The sequence below is a fragment of the Platichthys flesus genome, chromosome 19 (assembly GCF_949316205.1).
Source record: "Platichthys flesus chromosome 19, fPlaFle2.1, whole genome shotgun sequence".
Taxonomy (NCBI): Eukaryota; Metazoa; Chordata; class Actinopteri; order Pleuronectiformes; family Pleuronectidae; genus Platichthys; species Platichthys flesus.
The window spans coordinates 16875434-16891021 of NC_084963.1; the positions used below are offsets into that span (position 1 = coordinate 16875434).

Genomic DNA, 15588 nt, shown 5'->3' on the forward strand with positions numbered 1-15588 from the left:
AAGCCTTTTTTAATAAAAATTATACTGCATGACAAAGCACTCAACTGTGGTTTACTTTACTACTTACTTTTTACTTGTGATAAATAAAGCTTTGTACCTAAGCACTGCATTTCTCAACACAAAAAATACATATAAATAAACACACAAATATTCCAACTTATCTACAATCCTTGTCACAACAACAGACAAAGACAATGTAAAGCTGGTAAAGAACAAATATTACATGAAGTTGGCTCCATGGTGCACTCAAAAGCTATATGTTCCTTTAATAGATTTGAGTTTCATGCTGTTAATAATATAATATATAATTTATCTTTATTTTTTGTTAAATAATAATTTTATATAAATGTATATTTATAGGTCTTCACTGCCCTCCTCGCTCAGGATATTCCTGTATCTATTCCTGTCTCCTCTGTGCACAGCTCCATTAAATTACTCTCAGATCATTAGTTCCAGTGGAGGAACACATACAGGAGGTATTTATTGCTCCACCTTCACAGACAGCACAGTTCTGGTTTCTTCAATAGTCTAATGAAACGGTGCAAATTCGTACTGTTGTTAAAGAACTCTAAAATGCACATGATTGATCACAGCCAATGTCTCTATAATGGCTGCAGTTTTTCTGTGTTACCAGTCGATCTGTGATAGATCAGTGGGATTAAGAGCCCTACGCACTGGGTCAAATATAGACTGTGTTTGTTTACTCTGGGATGTCAGTCAGGCTGAACATCATGTCCATCACTGTGGTTCTTCCTGAAACATCTCCAAACAGATGGAGTGCCATGAAGCTTTGCACAGACACTGATGGTCTGTGATGCATCTAAATGACTTGTCTCCTGGTACCGTGAGGTTGTGTTAGTATACTAACAATCTGAGTAAATAGAAAAAAAAGGAAAATATTATTATTTTTGTCCCAATACAGTCTTATGGTTAATGTTTAATGAAAATGTTTAATATATCGGCAATGAAAGGTTATTGTCTCATAGGCGTCTTAAAACATTGTTTCTTTGATCCTGATCCACAACATAAATGAAGCCCAGTTTAGTTCATTATCTGCCCCATCTGCCCCCTTCTCTTTCCTGTATTTTCAAACACTACAGGTATTATTCAAATGATCTGCAATAAGACGGTACATTAATAAGCATCAATTTACTAGTAAATGCTTATTGGAGACATGTTCCCTACAATGAACCAGAGTACTTCAGGACTCACAGCTTCCAGTGGGATAAATAACCATGAAGCTACATTCAGGAGCACAAGGCGCTTCATCATCCCCTTGGATGTGGAATGACAACTCTCTCAGGTGTGAAACAGCCCTCACTGTCACCACGGGGAGAGCAGCAGGCGATATCTCTGAAAATAATGGCTTGAATGGCACAAACCAATAGGGCGACCAGTGATTGAAGGCCTGCAGGTGTATTATCATCAACAGACACCTGCATCCAAAGCTGGTGATGAACAAGGGCATGATGACGCCATCGACGGGGTTGGCAACCACTGGTCTAAAAGGACATTTCCTTTCAGTTTCAATGTCATAATGAGTTGAAGTATAAAACTGGCATAATTACACTACTACTGCCTTGAAAATGAAATGACCAAAACTAGCAATGTATAATAATATATTTCAAATTCACCAGCTTGTGACCTTCTGCAAGTCTATTAATCCACAAAATATATCCATTGACAATAAACATATAAACAATTACCCCAAAAATGCAAAATAATTTACTAAAATTACGCTGTAGGGGTCTATTTTTACCAGCGGATTGATTGAGCAGAGTTCGAGTGAGTATAAGCAGGACAGTGTGTGTCAGGTCGTGTCAAGTTCCAGTGCTGAAGTTAAACGGGATGAACCAGTATGTCACCAGTGTGTCACCAGTGTGGCCCACTGTGGCTTTAGCTTCACACAGTGTTTGTTAGAGTTATTTGGGTTTTATGGTCTCTACATTTTTTATTTTTTTTTTTAAGTAAGAAAAGCTCAATATCACCAACCTTGGTCTGTATAACCTTTTAAGAGAAAATGTCTTACAACTGAAGTAAAACTGAACTATCACATACATATTTTCATCCCTGTATGTATATTTCTTCTAAATATATAATAGATTTCTTTAATGATATTTAATAATATTAACTGTGAGCTTGATTGCAATAATGACGGCTCTGTTGACAGCTCTAGATTGAGGAAATCAAGCATGACATTAGAATACGGCCTCTCTGAGAGGGAAAGCAACAATGATTTGTCAATTACTCAACAGGGGCTCCGAGCCGATAAAGACACTCAATATTTTGAGTGCAGTGCCTCTCAAATCATTGTCAACGCAGCATCAAGGTTCTACCGACCCACATGCTCAACCAACTGCGTGTCAGTCTCAGCTGTTAATCCTGACACAACCCATTTTCATAGCATCAGATTGACTTAAAACCAAACTTGCAAAAAAAAAACCACTTGAACAAACATCATTTTGATAAGAACTATAACTTACATGACAGAAAGTATACATGGAAAAATATATTTGGACTTTTTAGTTTGGTCCATGTCCAATCTGCTGACATGAGGCAGGGTTTTGGTCAATACTGCAGCGAAACCACCAGGGAGTAATTAAAATATGACATCCACCTTTATAAACATTCTCTCGTCAATACAAATTTACAGGTGACGTTGCAGACAATCAGAAGATACAAGAAGAAACAACAGTGAGCTTGTGTAAATACGGACAGGGCTATAAGTGAAAAATGGGTGAGGAGATCAGGGGATCAGGAACTAGGGCAGTTTATATTGATGTGTGTCGATAGAGCAGTGCAATGACTGAGGGAAGAGACAGAGAGCACAATGAACATAACAGGACTGAGGCAGTGTCTGTCTGGTCTGTGAGCAGAAATTGGATAGATTGCCATATTAAATGCTTTTAGCAGACATATGTCTGATGTCGGTTGAAATCTTACTGAATTATATCGTCCCTATGGGCTTTCTTTGTAGCTACAATTACTTGTCAGCAATGGGATATATTGCCACAAAATGTAATAATAATAATAATAACAATAATAATAATAATAATGCATAAATACTTATATGGTAAGTGAATAGCGAAATAATTAAATTAAAACCCCAAATCAGAGGCTTTTAAATAAAAGTATGTCTGAAGAAGGGACTGAAAAAGCTAAGTTTAGAGTTTGCTGCAGTGGTGCGAGTGTATAGGTATACTAATTATAGACTTTATACAAAGACATACGATGACGATATAACTGGGCTGTGATTTGAGTAGCCATAAAGAGGGTCAAATCAGGCAGGGAAAGACAGGATAGGTCAATCAAGGGGATTGACCAGGACAGCTTGAAGTGGTTCCCAGATGCCATTCAATTGTTGTGTCTTTGTTACCCAAGAGTGTGGATTATCTTTCTGTGGGTGTCCTGCCTGACAGAGCTGCTAGGGCTGTAGCCTCCTCATCACCACGAGGGCCCTTCAAGTCTTTGACTTGTCATGGCTCAATCTTTCAAATAGATCTAATTATTTCCACTTGCATCAGGTTAAGTCTGATGTAATTATTCATGTGCCAAATGTTTCAGGGCCTTAAGTTTGTGCTCTAGTCCTGTGTGTTTTGTGTAATAATTGACTTGTGTGATCAAATGGGAGTAATCTACCTTGTAATTCCTCAAACATCTATCTTTCTGTCTGTCTGTCTGAACTTTAATAATAACTTTATGTATAGAGCGCTTTTCAACATCTAAGATAAAAAGTGCTTACAAGGACAGCAAAATAAAACAGACAGGTAATACAAGCATGAACTCAGCGAAAATTAAGGAATTACAAACATCGAAAGAAAATATTCATTTAACAGAAATATAAAAGACAAAATTGTTTTAAATCAATAAAATAGAACTTCTAATCGGTTTCATACTTAGCATGTGTATTCTTAAGAGCCCAGGACAGTCCAGTGTCAAACTTTGTCTAATTGGGAAAAAGTCAATTGGGGGAATGGGCAGTGGGCCTTCAGTCTGCAGACCGATTTGAACGTGTCTTCTTCTAAGTCAGGGGTTTTCAACCGGGGATCCGCGAAATTCGCACACACACACACACACCCACATCAGTGGGCTGCAGATTACTTTCTAGTCAGAATGGTGGTCCCTGGGACAAAACCAGTTGAAAATCCCTGTTCTACTTCATCAGATAACCTACAGCAGCGGTGAGCAACTGGTTCAAACCATGGGCCTCTTTGTTGCTGCTATGCATTATATCGAGGTGAATGACAATGCTTTCATATTGAAAAGGTGGGAACTTGGGTCTAAAGTTTGTTTTACTTGCTCAACAGAACTTTGAAATATTAAGTTTGAAAAAGTAACAGCAGTTAAGAAAATAATTCAGTTTTATATATAAACCACAGAGTTTTACTATAATTAATAAAAATGTCCCAATCAATATCCCTTCATCTTTCTGTTTGTTTTCAGAAGAAAACCGTCTATAAACATCATACGTGTGTGGTTGATACAAATCACAGGAGACGATCTCAACTAAACGTTTTTCTTCCAGTGTGAGAGACGGATCAGGACGTGTATTGCCCAACGGGATGACATTCTTCACTGGTGTCATGTCTACATCCCCCCGCGGGATGACCACCCTGATTTCCTGGGAAAAGCGAGCTGCTGTGGAAAATCTGTCTTCCTCACGTGCTGTGCTTCCTAATAGGATCATTCCTCATCTGTTACTAAACAGCACTGAATGGGTTCAGAAACATAATGGGGATTCGTGTGGCATCTTGCACTTCATTACCAAACAGAAAATAAAAAGCAGACGGTCAGAAGGGAAATGGAAAAATATCTGCATCCTATATTGTTCCGTCAATCATTGGTTGAATTCAATTTATGGGGGCATGCTTCTTTTATTATTTTGTATGGTATATTGAATTTATACATATGGGAAAAACAGGTTAAGATATTAGGATGTGTTGTTAAAATATTAGGTTCTGATTGTAGTCAAAAGTTTGCAAAGACTTTTTCTGCAAGATGCTGCGTACATAGAGCATTAAGGATAAAAAGTAACAAAACTTAAACCATTATTAACTGTGCAGTAATTTTTTTAAATGTTTTGCATTACACATACGGATTTAATTTATAACCTTAACTTACTTAAATTATTCCTACATATAAAAGGGATTTTTCTATACTAATTGCATATTAATGGTTTCAAAAATACATGGGTAACTAAAGTCTACATTAAGTCTGAGCACAAATTCATGTAATTGTAGCATTATAACCCTGACTAAATAATAACAAGTTTTACTATGACTAGGCTAAAAGATCCTTTACTTATATAACTCGTACTAATTCAAATGTTTCATCTACATTCCTAAAAGGAAATAAAGAGTTTACTAAATCTAGCATCTTTTCCGAATTTTTTATATCAGCGTCTTCACAGATTCATCAATTAATTTGATAGATTATATCTTACTTGACATACTTGTTATAGAATTATGATTATAAAATACATAAAAAACAGTTATGTTTGTTGTATCTTGTCCAGGTCTGTATTTTATATCCTATCCTCAACATCCTTTTTTATTAAATGATAGAGAAAGGTCCATATCACATCAGCTGATGTTTTATGTAAGCTAAGAAACTAATGAGGAGTTATGACACAAATTGTGACGCACAAAATGACGAAACAAAGGAAAACACAGCATGTGGTACATAAGGGCTCGGGGCGTTCTTTAGAGACATTTGTCACAGGCAGCAGCTACATTTGGATGACTGCACTGAGTGAAAAGAAACTGTCCTGGAAGTCTTAAAATCTTGATTTATGTCCAGCCTGTATGTTTGTTTAAAACAGACGATCTCCAGACTCTCCTGGTCATGGCCCTATCCTCTGTCTTCTGCACTGTTTTCCTTCCTTAATGGTCAATTCTTTCTTAATTACTCAATGACAACATAAACCTGTCAACTGTCACGCATGTTTTAGACACATATTTTTCTAAACATATCAATCGTTAATCTGTTTTTGCTCTTAATTGCCTTTCTCTAATTGTTATTTCAGTTGTATCTCCTCAAATCCCATCCTGTGACTCACCCTGTCAGTTATCATCATTAGATTTCATTTCTCATGATGTTATAAAATCATCTATTTAAGACTATGTTTATTTCACACACAATTTGTACCTAATTGTGCTCTCAATCCAGACAATACTTAACATCAGATGTAACCATTCTTTTGTCTCTGCGTTTCTTAATTGCCAGTAAATTCCCCCCTCCCACACATACAATAACTGGACACCGGGACTTTACTGAAAGTGAAATCAAAGAAATGAGGATTTCAGACTATCTGCTGGAGAAGTGCTCTCTGCTAAGAGCCGGTAACTCACAGGAAATGAGGAGACAATAGTGTGAACATTTTGAAGAGTTTATGCCGTCATAAGAGCGCATGTATAAATACCCACATTAAAAAAATTATCAAATGACACTCAGGATTGATTGCAACCTTTTAAAAATTGGACAAAAAACATAATTACTGCATGGCATCTTCCCACGGGAGATTACCGGGTGATTATCCTGCCCGATTACAGCCAATCACACGCAAATTGCATTGTGACAGCGAAAGGCCTGTGCAAGCACCATCTGTGCACATAAAAGCACCACACTTGCCACTGAATTTAGTTTCAGTGATTTGCCTCCACGTCACTGCCGAGAATGTCACTGCAAATTAACAGTTTTTTTTCATACATATATTTAGGGGTAGGGAGGGGGGGGGATGGGTACACACAGGAAAACCCTTAGAAAATACAGCTTTAGTCTGCACTTCTGTCCTTCCCAAGGTGAGAGCATCAGCACTTGTGCTCGAGGGGCAGAGGAGACGTCCCTGTGATAGGCTGATGCTGCTGGAGACGCAGGTGGTGGATGCATGCTGGGGACGTCATGCATCATTGAGAGACAGTCATTTCCCGAAAGCACAGCCTCTCTCTCCTTCTGTGGCGTCCGGGCAGGGAGAGCTGAATGAGACGTGCTTTCACACACACCAACACATGCATGGCTTTGGAAAGTAAATTTACTTAAGTGCCGTACAGTAAAATCTATTTATGAGGTGTTATTGTGTTTTTTGTTTTTTTATATGCTTTCTTGTTCTTTTAGTCCTATCAGTGTTCCTAATAAGATTTTACATAAATACACTGTACTGCTCTGTATGGGCCACTCTCTGTCGGATATTTCTGATGCAATGAGCTTTTAGCAGTTTCCCCAATGACCTGACATGAAATCCCTCAGGTCCAAACAAACCAAATGATCAAATAAAACAAATTAAGACAGGCTTGTGCAGCAGAACTGTGTTTTAAATTCTTTCAGCATCATTAATCATCTCATAATCCCTCAAATTGAATGTGTGACGGTGCTACTGATGCCTGTGATAATCGAATAATGTCATTTGTATTGATATATCAGGCACAGGGGTGATTCTTCTGCGGAACAAATGTCCTCCAATTCTCTTTTTTACACTCAAAACTCTTACTCTCCTACTTTTACATGTCATTTATTGGAAAACTGTATTCATACCTCAGTAAATCAACAACGTTGTGTGTACACGAACTATATGCATATTATATGCTAATACTTGCACACAGTAAATGGTAAAGAGGAAGTAAGCACATCTTGCAAATTCTAGTGGATATAGAGGTTTTTATTTAATGCAGTTTCATCAAATGTTTACATTATGTCTTAAATAAGTTTATATTTTATTTGGTCTTCATTTTACTGTCTGAGCTGTCATATTTAAAGAAGATGCTCAAATATTGTATAAAACAAAATGGATGAATAGATTAGTGTCTCGTGGAGTTCATTTAAACAGCATCAAACATTTCAGATGCTGTACATTTACATCTTCATCACTGAAACAAAAACATAAAAAAGTTTTAATCCAGTTCTACTGTCCATGATATGTTATTTCCGCTAGCAAGGGGAGAAAAACTAAAATATGTCATTATGGGCAACAGAGGCTGACTGGAAAACTGCTAAGGGATGAGAATGTCTAATGACAATTAGGCTGCCTATAGAGTAAACTATTAGTTATTTAACATTTGATATTTAATATTTTGAGCAGAGAGGGTCTCGGCTGGGGATATCTGCTGGGACAAAAGCTATAATGATATGATGACAGAGGATTTGAGGACATTTTTAAATGACTAAGGTGTTTCTTTAATGGTGAATGCCACGGAATTAATAGGCAGTTGCGAACAATCTTTTAAATTTTTCATAGACCAGACTAGACACAACTCCATTAACAATGTAAAAAGGTGACAATCACAAAACTATGGGGAAGGGGCACTTTTGTATCCTCTATATACTTACATCACTTAACTATAAAAATGATTTTAAAATTGTTTCCTCCAGATTGTTGTGACAGCATAACTGCCTGAGATTGTTGATATTCTTAAATAATACACAAATGATCATGTACTGGGGAAAATACTACAAACAACTGATTCAACTGATGTTACATTTACTGTTTTTATTAAGATGTCATTTTCAAAACTTATGGATTGCGATTAACAGAGCTTATACAGTTTTCCCCACAGACGTTTACTTGCTTTTCTTTTTCTTCTCTTGGAAGAACTCATTGCAGGCAACGGTCAGGGCCGCCACCAACACCACAAACTCGTTGAAATCCACCTCGTTGTCTTTGTTCGAGTCCAGGTCGTTCATGATTTTCTCCACCAGCATTGGATCCTTCTGAGACTGTAAAAGAGTCACAATTAGCACAACAAACAAGCAATGTGCTGGAGATTATTAAAATGCCTTTTAATGATTATCCTATGGACTCTTTGTATCCCTGTTTAAGCAATGAAACACTCCTTAGATAAATTCCATTTGTATATATCTGCCTGTCCATGTAGGATGAGTATCACCAATGTGGTCGTTTGAATGTTATTGGATTGACTCAAGGCAAAAGCTTCCATCCGTGTCCAGTGGAGAGCAGAGTGATGTTACTGTTAAACGATCCACGAGCTACAGCTGATTACACAGGATGGTTATTGCTTCGGTTGTTTCCAGCAGGATCGAGACACGAGTCACGGCTTCATACCTCCAAGTCAATGGGATCTTAAAGTCGTGGCTTATTTAAGTCGAAATAGGAAAAACACTGGAGTCAAACCAGGTGGGATTCATTTCATCAGGCAAATATAACTAAAGTGTTGTTGGGTTTTATGTATCTTGTTTTGATTTACAATTCTCAAATGGCTTCTGTTGGAGTGAAAGGTGACGGCAGACAACAAGAACAGAGAAGAAAAGAAAACCGAAAATACAACCAAATTCACTGCGACAACTGCACCGAGATGCTGGTGCAGGCAATCAAATAAAAATAACATAGGTACAAGTAGCAAATGTCTAAAATTGATCTGAATGAAACAAACTCTAAAATAAAATTTAAGCTAACTTTATTGTCATAATTTAGTTTTTAGCTTTGTGGTTATAACTGTTCTTGTCTTCAATGGTTTAATTGCAAAAATAAGCTGTATAAATGCAGTGCTGTGTCCAAGTTTTCAGTCAATGGAAACCAAGAGTGTGTTCGTCTCTGTGGGGCTGCGTCTGTTGTCAGAGGTGACTATAGCCCACGGGGGTGTGATGACATCATGGGAGTGTCTATATTTGGAGGCGATATGGGCCACTGATGATGATGATGATGATGATGATGATGATGTGTGAACACCTGAGGCTTCCCCTTGGCATGAGCGAGGACAAGAAGTGAAAATAATAAATATATCTGAAGGCATCAGAGGTCTTAGGCCTCGGCCGCTTTGTCTGACACGCTGGTCTCAATCATGTGAAATCGCAGGCTTGCACATGCTGCTATCACACAGACTCAGAGGATGGAGCTTATTGCAAACAGCCTTATCTATCTCCTTCTTTATTTCTCACAGTTCCATGGCGTGAGAGCCACCAGGAGTTACACGTCAAATCGGAAGGATCGCAATCGATAAGACTGTTTTCCTCGGAGAAGGTCAGAGTGCTAAAATAAATGTATAGAAAAAAAAAGACTAGTGTGAAAAAAAAAAACTTTTATCAAACAGGGTCTTGGCAAGAGAGGAGCAGCAAAGCATCATCTGAACCAGTGATTACATTACATAAGATTAAGATGCATTTATTAGTCCCAAACACACAAAGGCACACTCATGCAGGTAGGGAAATTTAATCTCTGCTTTTGACCCATCTGGTGCAGGACACACAGAGCAGTGAGCGACCATGTACGGTGCTCGGGGAGCAGATGTTGGGGGAGTAAGGTGCCTTGCTCAGGGGCACTAGACAGGGTAGGGAGACTCTTGGATTTTTGGACAGATCAATCCAGGTTCGTCTTTTGTTGTCTCTCCTTGGAGTCAAACCAGAGACGAACCAGAGACCTTCTCTGCCCATAGTCCAAGTTTCTGCCACTAGACCACCGCCTCTCCTATATGGTCATTATACAACAACTGAGCCAATACAGGGAGATGTAATGGTCACACTTTGATGCACTAACATATTTCTGGTAATTAAGAGGACCAAGGAGTTACAGGAAGACCCCCCCCCCCCCCCATCCCCCATATGTTCTGCTACATCATGACAAAACACAACCATAATGTTGAAATGTTGAAAACTTTACCGTGAGGAAGTCGGTGAGCTCGCTGTTCAAAAGTTCCTTCAGCTCGCCCTTGTTCAGCTTGTATTTGTCTCCGTCATTTCCTGAGTAGTTGTAGAAAACGGATATCAGTGCGTCCATCGCACCCTCCAGCTGGCTCGGCATTTCTGCTGGGATGATAAAAACCTTTGCAGCTTCCTGAGGAGGAGAAAGATTTTCACACAGAATTGAATCAAATGAACAGGATCCACCTAGCAGACAGAAGGAGGCTGATTCTTCGGTCAGTGGGAGAGGTGTTCTCACCTGGTTAGAGTCCTGCACAAGTGATGAGAGACGCTGCGGCACAGCCTGTTTATTAGGAAATGAGGAGCAGCTAAGAGGGCCATCCTCTATCTTTTTGGCGATAATTAATTCCTCAGGTGAGACGCCCGTGGCAACTGTCTTTCCTTTCCAGGTGTTAATCAATTCCGTTGAGTGAAAAACAACACGTGCACCAGTGTAACCCCCGATGCCCCACGGGTATTCATCAGGCCCGATGTTTCTATGGCCACACTGCGTGCTTGACTTTTTGGGAGGAAATTTATAGCAACTGTGTCCTGCTGGTTAATGAGAGACAGCACAAGCGGAAATATTAACTGGGACCAGTGTGATGTTTTTTCCTCAGGGGACGATACAGGTTGCAATTTGAGTGTTCTTTTTTATTTGATTGAACAGGGGAATATGTTTTCCTTGGGTAAAGGTTTTACTTGAGTATTTTTATACTTTCACTGCATGATATTTCTCATGGGTAATATGCAGAAACCACAGATTTGACATATAAACGAATCAGCAGTAATAATCTCACGTTAATTGAAATATGTTATTAACTTAAATTTAATATGTATTACAGCCTATACTGTATCTCAGATAGAAGAAAACATGACTTAAAATAGGGCTGAATACAGTATGAATAATATTGTGTAGTGTATATTGTTACCTTTCTTCTAAAAAAGTATTTACTGTTGCAAATGAAAGAAACCCTGTGTCAGAAGTGACAGTGGAGAACAACACTCTTCACACTGTAGCCCCAAATGACAACACCTGAGGGAACTTTTCTTCCACCCAAAGCCACTGTCACAGAGAAATCAACTTTCCATCTATTAAGGTGACGAAACAGTTTCACCTCACAGCCGCTGTTAGAGAATGTTGTGAGGGAAGGTGACATTGATACATACTACATGTATATATATTGCATTTGTCTCACAGATACATGTCTACCCTCTAGAGATAGTTACAGTTAATCTGAATGTAGCTCACAACAAGGCTACTCCATATTATTTATGAATGATGAAACTCAATGCCCTGTGATTTGTAGGAGACTTTCCCTGATTATTGTCGAAGGTGATGTAAACCGTGCCTTCCACCTGTCCGAGAGAGGCTGGGCGATTTTACATTTGTTAATTTGGCCTCAGGTCCTCTGCAGTATGTTCAATGTCACGACAGGTGCAGTAGAAGTGATGCGTTCATTGTGTTGGTGCTTAAGCTTTTAAACATCTTGAAAATGAGATGACTGAGTGGGCATGCAAATATTTATATTGACTGCCATTTTGGTAAAACACAATGATTATTGAATGTATAAATCTTTAATGTGAAAAACGAATCAAAAGGCATTTCTATTTAATCACGTCACGGTTCATCCTCTTCACATCTGCCCTTCCAATGTAAGACACATACTACATACAACTATATTGTGTCTGTAATGGCCATTGAATCATTACTCATAATAAAAAAATACTGATAATGTAAGATAATCATTGATAATTGGCTCTGCTGCTGAGGGGGTTTGTATTATGTTATAGAATATAATATATTGCTTTTGTTGTCATTGCACAGCTGAACAATGAAATTGTATATACAATATATATAAAAGAACATGCAAAGACTCTTTAAACAGAATCGGCACTTACATATTAAGATATGTTTATATGCATGGTACATTAAATGTACACACATATATAGTAGGACAAAATAATAGGAATGGATATAAACAATAAATACACTCACACACACACACACACACACACACACACACACAAACAAACACATACATATATATTTATATGTGGTTATTTGATAGAGTTCCGTTATTTTAAGTTGTCAGGAGTCTGGAAGCATAGGCCTTGATGGACCTGCAGCGCCTTCCAGGGGGGCAGTGGAGTAAAGATAAAGGGTGGCCTGGGTGGAATGGGTCCTTGATGATGTGGCCCGCCATAACCATTGGTTTCTTTCATTGGAAATTTCCTGGGGTTTAAGTAGCTGGGTTTTAAGGGTTTTGTGTCATCAATCAATCAAATTTTCAAATTTTATTTGTATAGCCCATATTCCTAAATTACAATTCATCTCATAGGGCTTGAACAGGGTGTCATCTGTCCATGTAAAGACCTGGGAGATGTGCGTGCCTTGGAATTCGAAGCTGGTCACACTCTCCACTTCTTCTCCTCTGATGGGAGCAGGTTGTTTTTTTTCTTTTCCCTGATCAACTCCTTTGATCTGGAGGAGTTGAGGGCCAGGTTGTGTATGGTACCATTCTGACAGTTTGCAGACCTCATCCCTGAAGGGAGACTCATCACCATTTGAATCAGTCCAACCACAGTGATGTAATCTGCAAACTGGATGATTGTATTGTGTATCTGGGTTGGTACACAGTGGTGGGTAAAGAGGGAGTAGAAGAGGGGGCTCAGCACAGAGCCCTGTGGAGCTCCAGTGCTGAGTGTTAGGGTCGGGAGTGATGGTATCCAAGCCTGACAGTCTGTGGTCAACTTGTTGAAAATCTTTCTGCATGAGAGCGCACTGACCCCCAGGTTGTGGAGATTGGTCACCATTCTGCTGGGGATGGATTTGTTGAATGTGGAGCTGAAGTCCACAAACAACTTCCTCATGCATGAAGAGCTGTGTTGATGGTGTCCTCTGTGGATCTGTTGTTTCCGGCCGCACATTGGTGTTGCTCAAGAAAGGGTGGAAATGCAGAGGAGCTTAAGGACCAGCCTCTGGAAGCATTTCATCAGTGGGCTTGAGAGCCACCGGCCTGAAGTCATTAGGGCGGCTGATTGCTGTTTTCTTCTGGACAAGCATCATGGCAGCAGACTCAAGGCATTTTGGTACAGTCTTATGTTATATTATGTTATGTTATCTCTTATATTACCTAATCTTATCTTATCATAAGCTGTTGAATAAAACTGCAATCTTACTTTGTGGCAGAATGAATTATCTCAACAACTGTTAAGTGAATTGTCTTGAAGTTTTGTGCAGATATTCATAGAGGTTGTCCATGCAGACCTTTGAGCAGATGAGTCCAGCACCTGTTGATGGACGCTGACGTGCTTCCGAAGGTGTATTCCTTTCACACCTCCAGTGCTGTTAACACGCGCTGTCACCAAGCCTGAAGTAGCAGAGAAAGAAAACACACTTGGGATCAAGGAGTCCGGGCTGAGTGTAAAGCCTGTTTTCACACTTCTGTGTCGCAGCCCTCAACACAAATGTTGCTGAGAAATGTGGTGGTGAAGTGACCATTTAGTCTCAATGTCAGAGGGACTGACTGCTTTTCATAATCATTCAATTAAAGTGGGTTTCCCTCGTCAGCTTTATTCTAACCTCTGGTTTTTGCACTGCTGCAGGCAGCTGAACGAACGCCATTAATTCTTAATTTCTTTTCTTTTTTTGCCATTACACAACAGCTGAGCCTGAATGGAAAATCGGGTTCTGCTGTCATATGCGTCATAACGGATATACACATACATTGAGACTGTGTCTTTATAACACTGCTTGTGCGCTTTTCCAGTTCAAATAGCATGCAACACATGCAACGTTCAGACATCAATACTTTCCCAGAAACCTTTAGATTTGTTCCAGAATTTAGTAAAATGTTCAGCTCTTTTTTGCAAAATGTCTGTAACATTTTATTTTAATCCCAATCACCCACCCCATTAAGCACATAGAAACAATACGTAATCAATTGATAGAAGTCATGTTATTTATTATCATCTTGCAATTCACTACGTATATTGACATGTAAAGACGATTTATCTATCTCCTCTTTCAAAACATACAGCTTTCATATGTTTTATTCTGTTTATTTTAGTCTTATTCTTATTGGAGTGAAAGTCATAATATAAAACAATGTTGTAATTATATGATATAATATGTCATTATATTTTCATTACACCATGATAAATAAAGTATTATTAATTATATTAATAACATTTACTAATGAATTGTTTATTCATTTACAAATACATTTAAATTCAATGGTCGGAGAAAGTGCTTTGTTGCTTTCAGTAGTGAGTTCATTCAATTCGTCATTCTCCCAAAAAAAAATCCATCTGTCAATTAAACTTTAACAGCTTGCAGTTTATTTTACTTTTTCGTTTTGACATATAGATTGGTGTTGTTGCAGTCTCTGTCATGTATATAAAATAAAAAGAGAATCCAATCCACAATCAATCTCAACATAAACAGTTTGAAACTACACCTTTGCATGGTTGTGTACAAAAGTCTCATCACACAATATAAGGATTTGATTTAATGCAATCTATTGTATCTTAATCTACAGAGTATACACATAAATACACTGATAAACATGTATAATGTTCTCAAACAAGGTTATGGTTACATTATAATGTGTTGAAAAGCATTTACTAGGGTTCCAGTGTTTTGAAGGGTAAGCATGGGGAAGTTAAAGTGAAGTGAAGGGACAGGCTTTGGTGTGAGGTGTTAGCATCTCTGTGATCACCCTGTCAGGGTCAGTGTAAATAGCCGCTGGAGGATTTCTCACTCGCTGTACTTCAGTGACTCGCGCTGACAAACTTTGTTACTTTGCTAACAAAGTGTTTTTTTGCTGAATCCTTGGCCCGATGCTATATCTATCCAGTAAAGTACAAGCCAGTAAATAAACTACTGCATGTTTCAGCAAGGGTTCATTCTTCTATCATTTATTTATCATACGTCAGATTTCTTTACTGTGCAGCATT

At 38.4% G+C, this 15588-nt stretch overlaps 1 protein-coding gene across 1 annotated transcript; it reads right to left on the bottom strand.

Annotated features, from left to right (window-relative positions):
• Nucleotides 1-8553: 8553 nt before the first annotated feature.
• On the bottom strand, nucleotides 8554-10747 carry s100z (S100 calcium binding protein Z). Its single transcript, XM_062413080.1, has 2 exons — nucleotides 10607-10747; nucleotides 8554-8709 (listed from the first exon to the last, which is right to left on the bottom strand). The coding sequence occupies exons 1-2, from the start codon at nucleotides 10745-10747 to the stop codon at nucleotides 8554-8556; spliced, it is 297 nt and encodes a 98-aa protein (XP_062269064.1).
• Between the last annotated feature and the right edge of the window lie 4841 nt (nucleotides 10748-15588).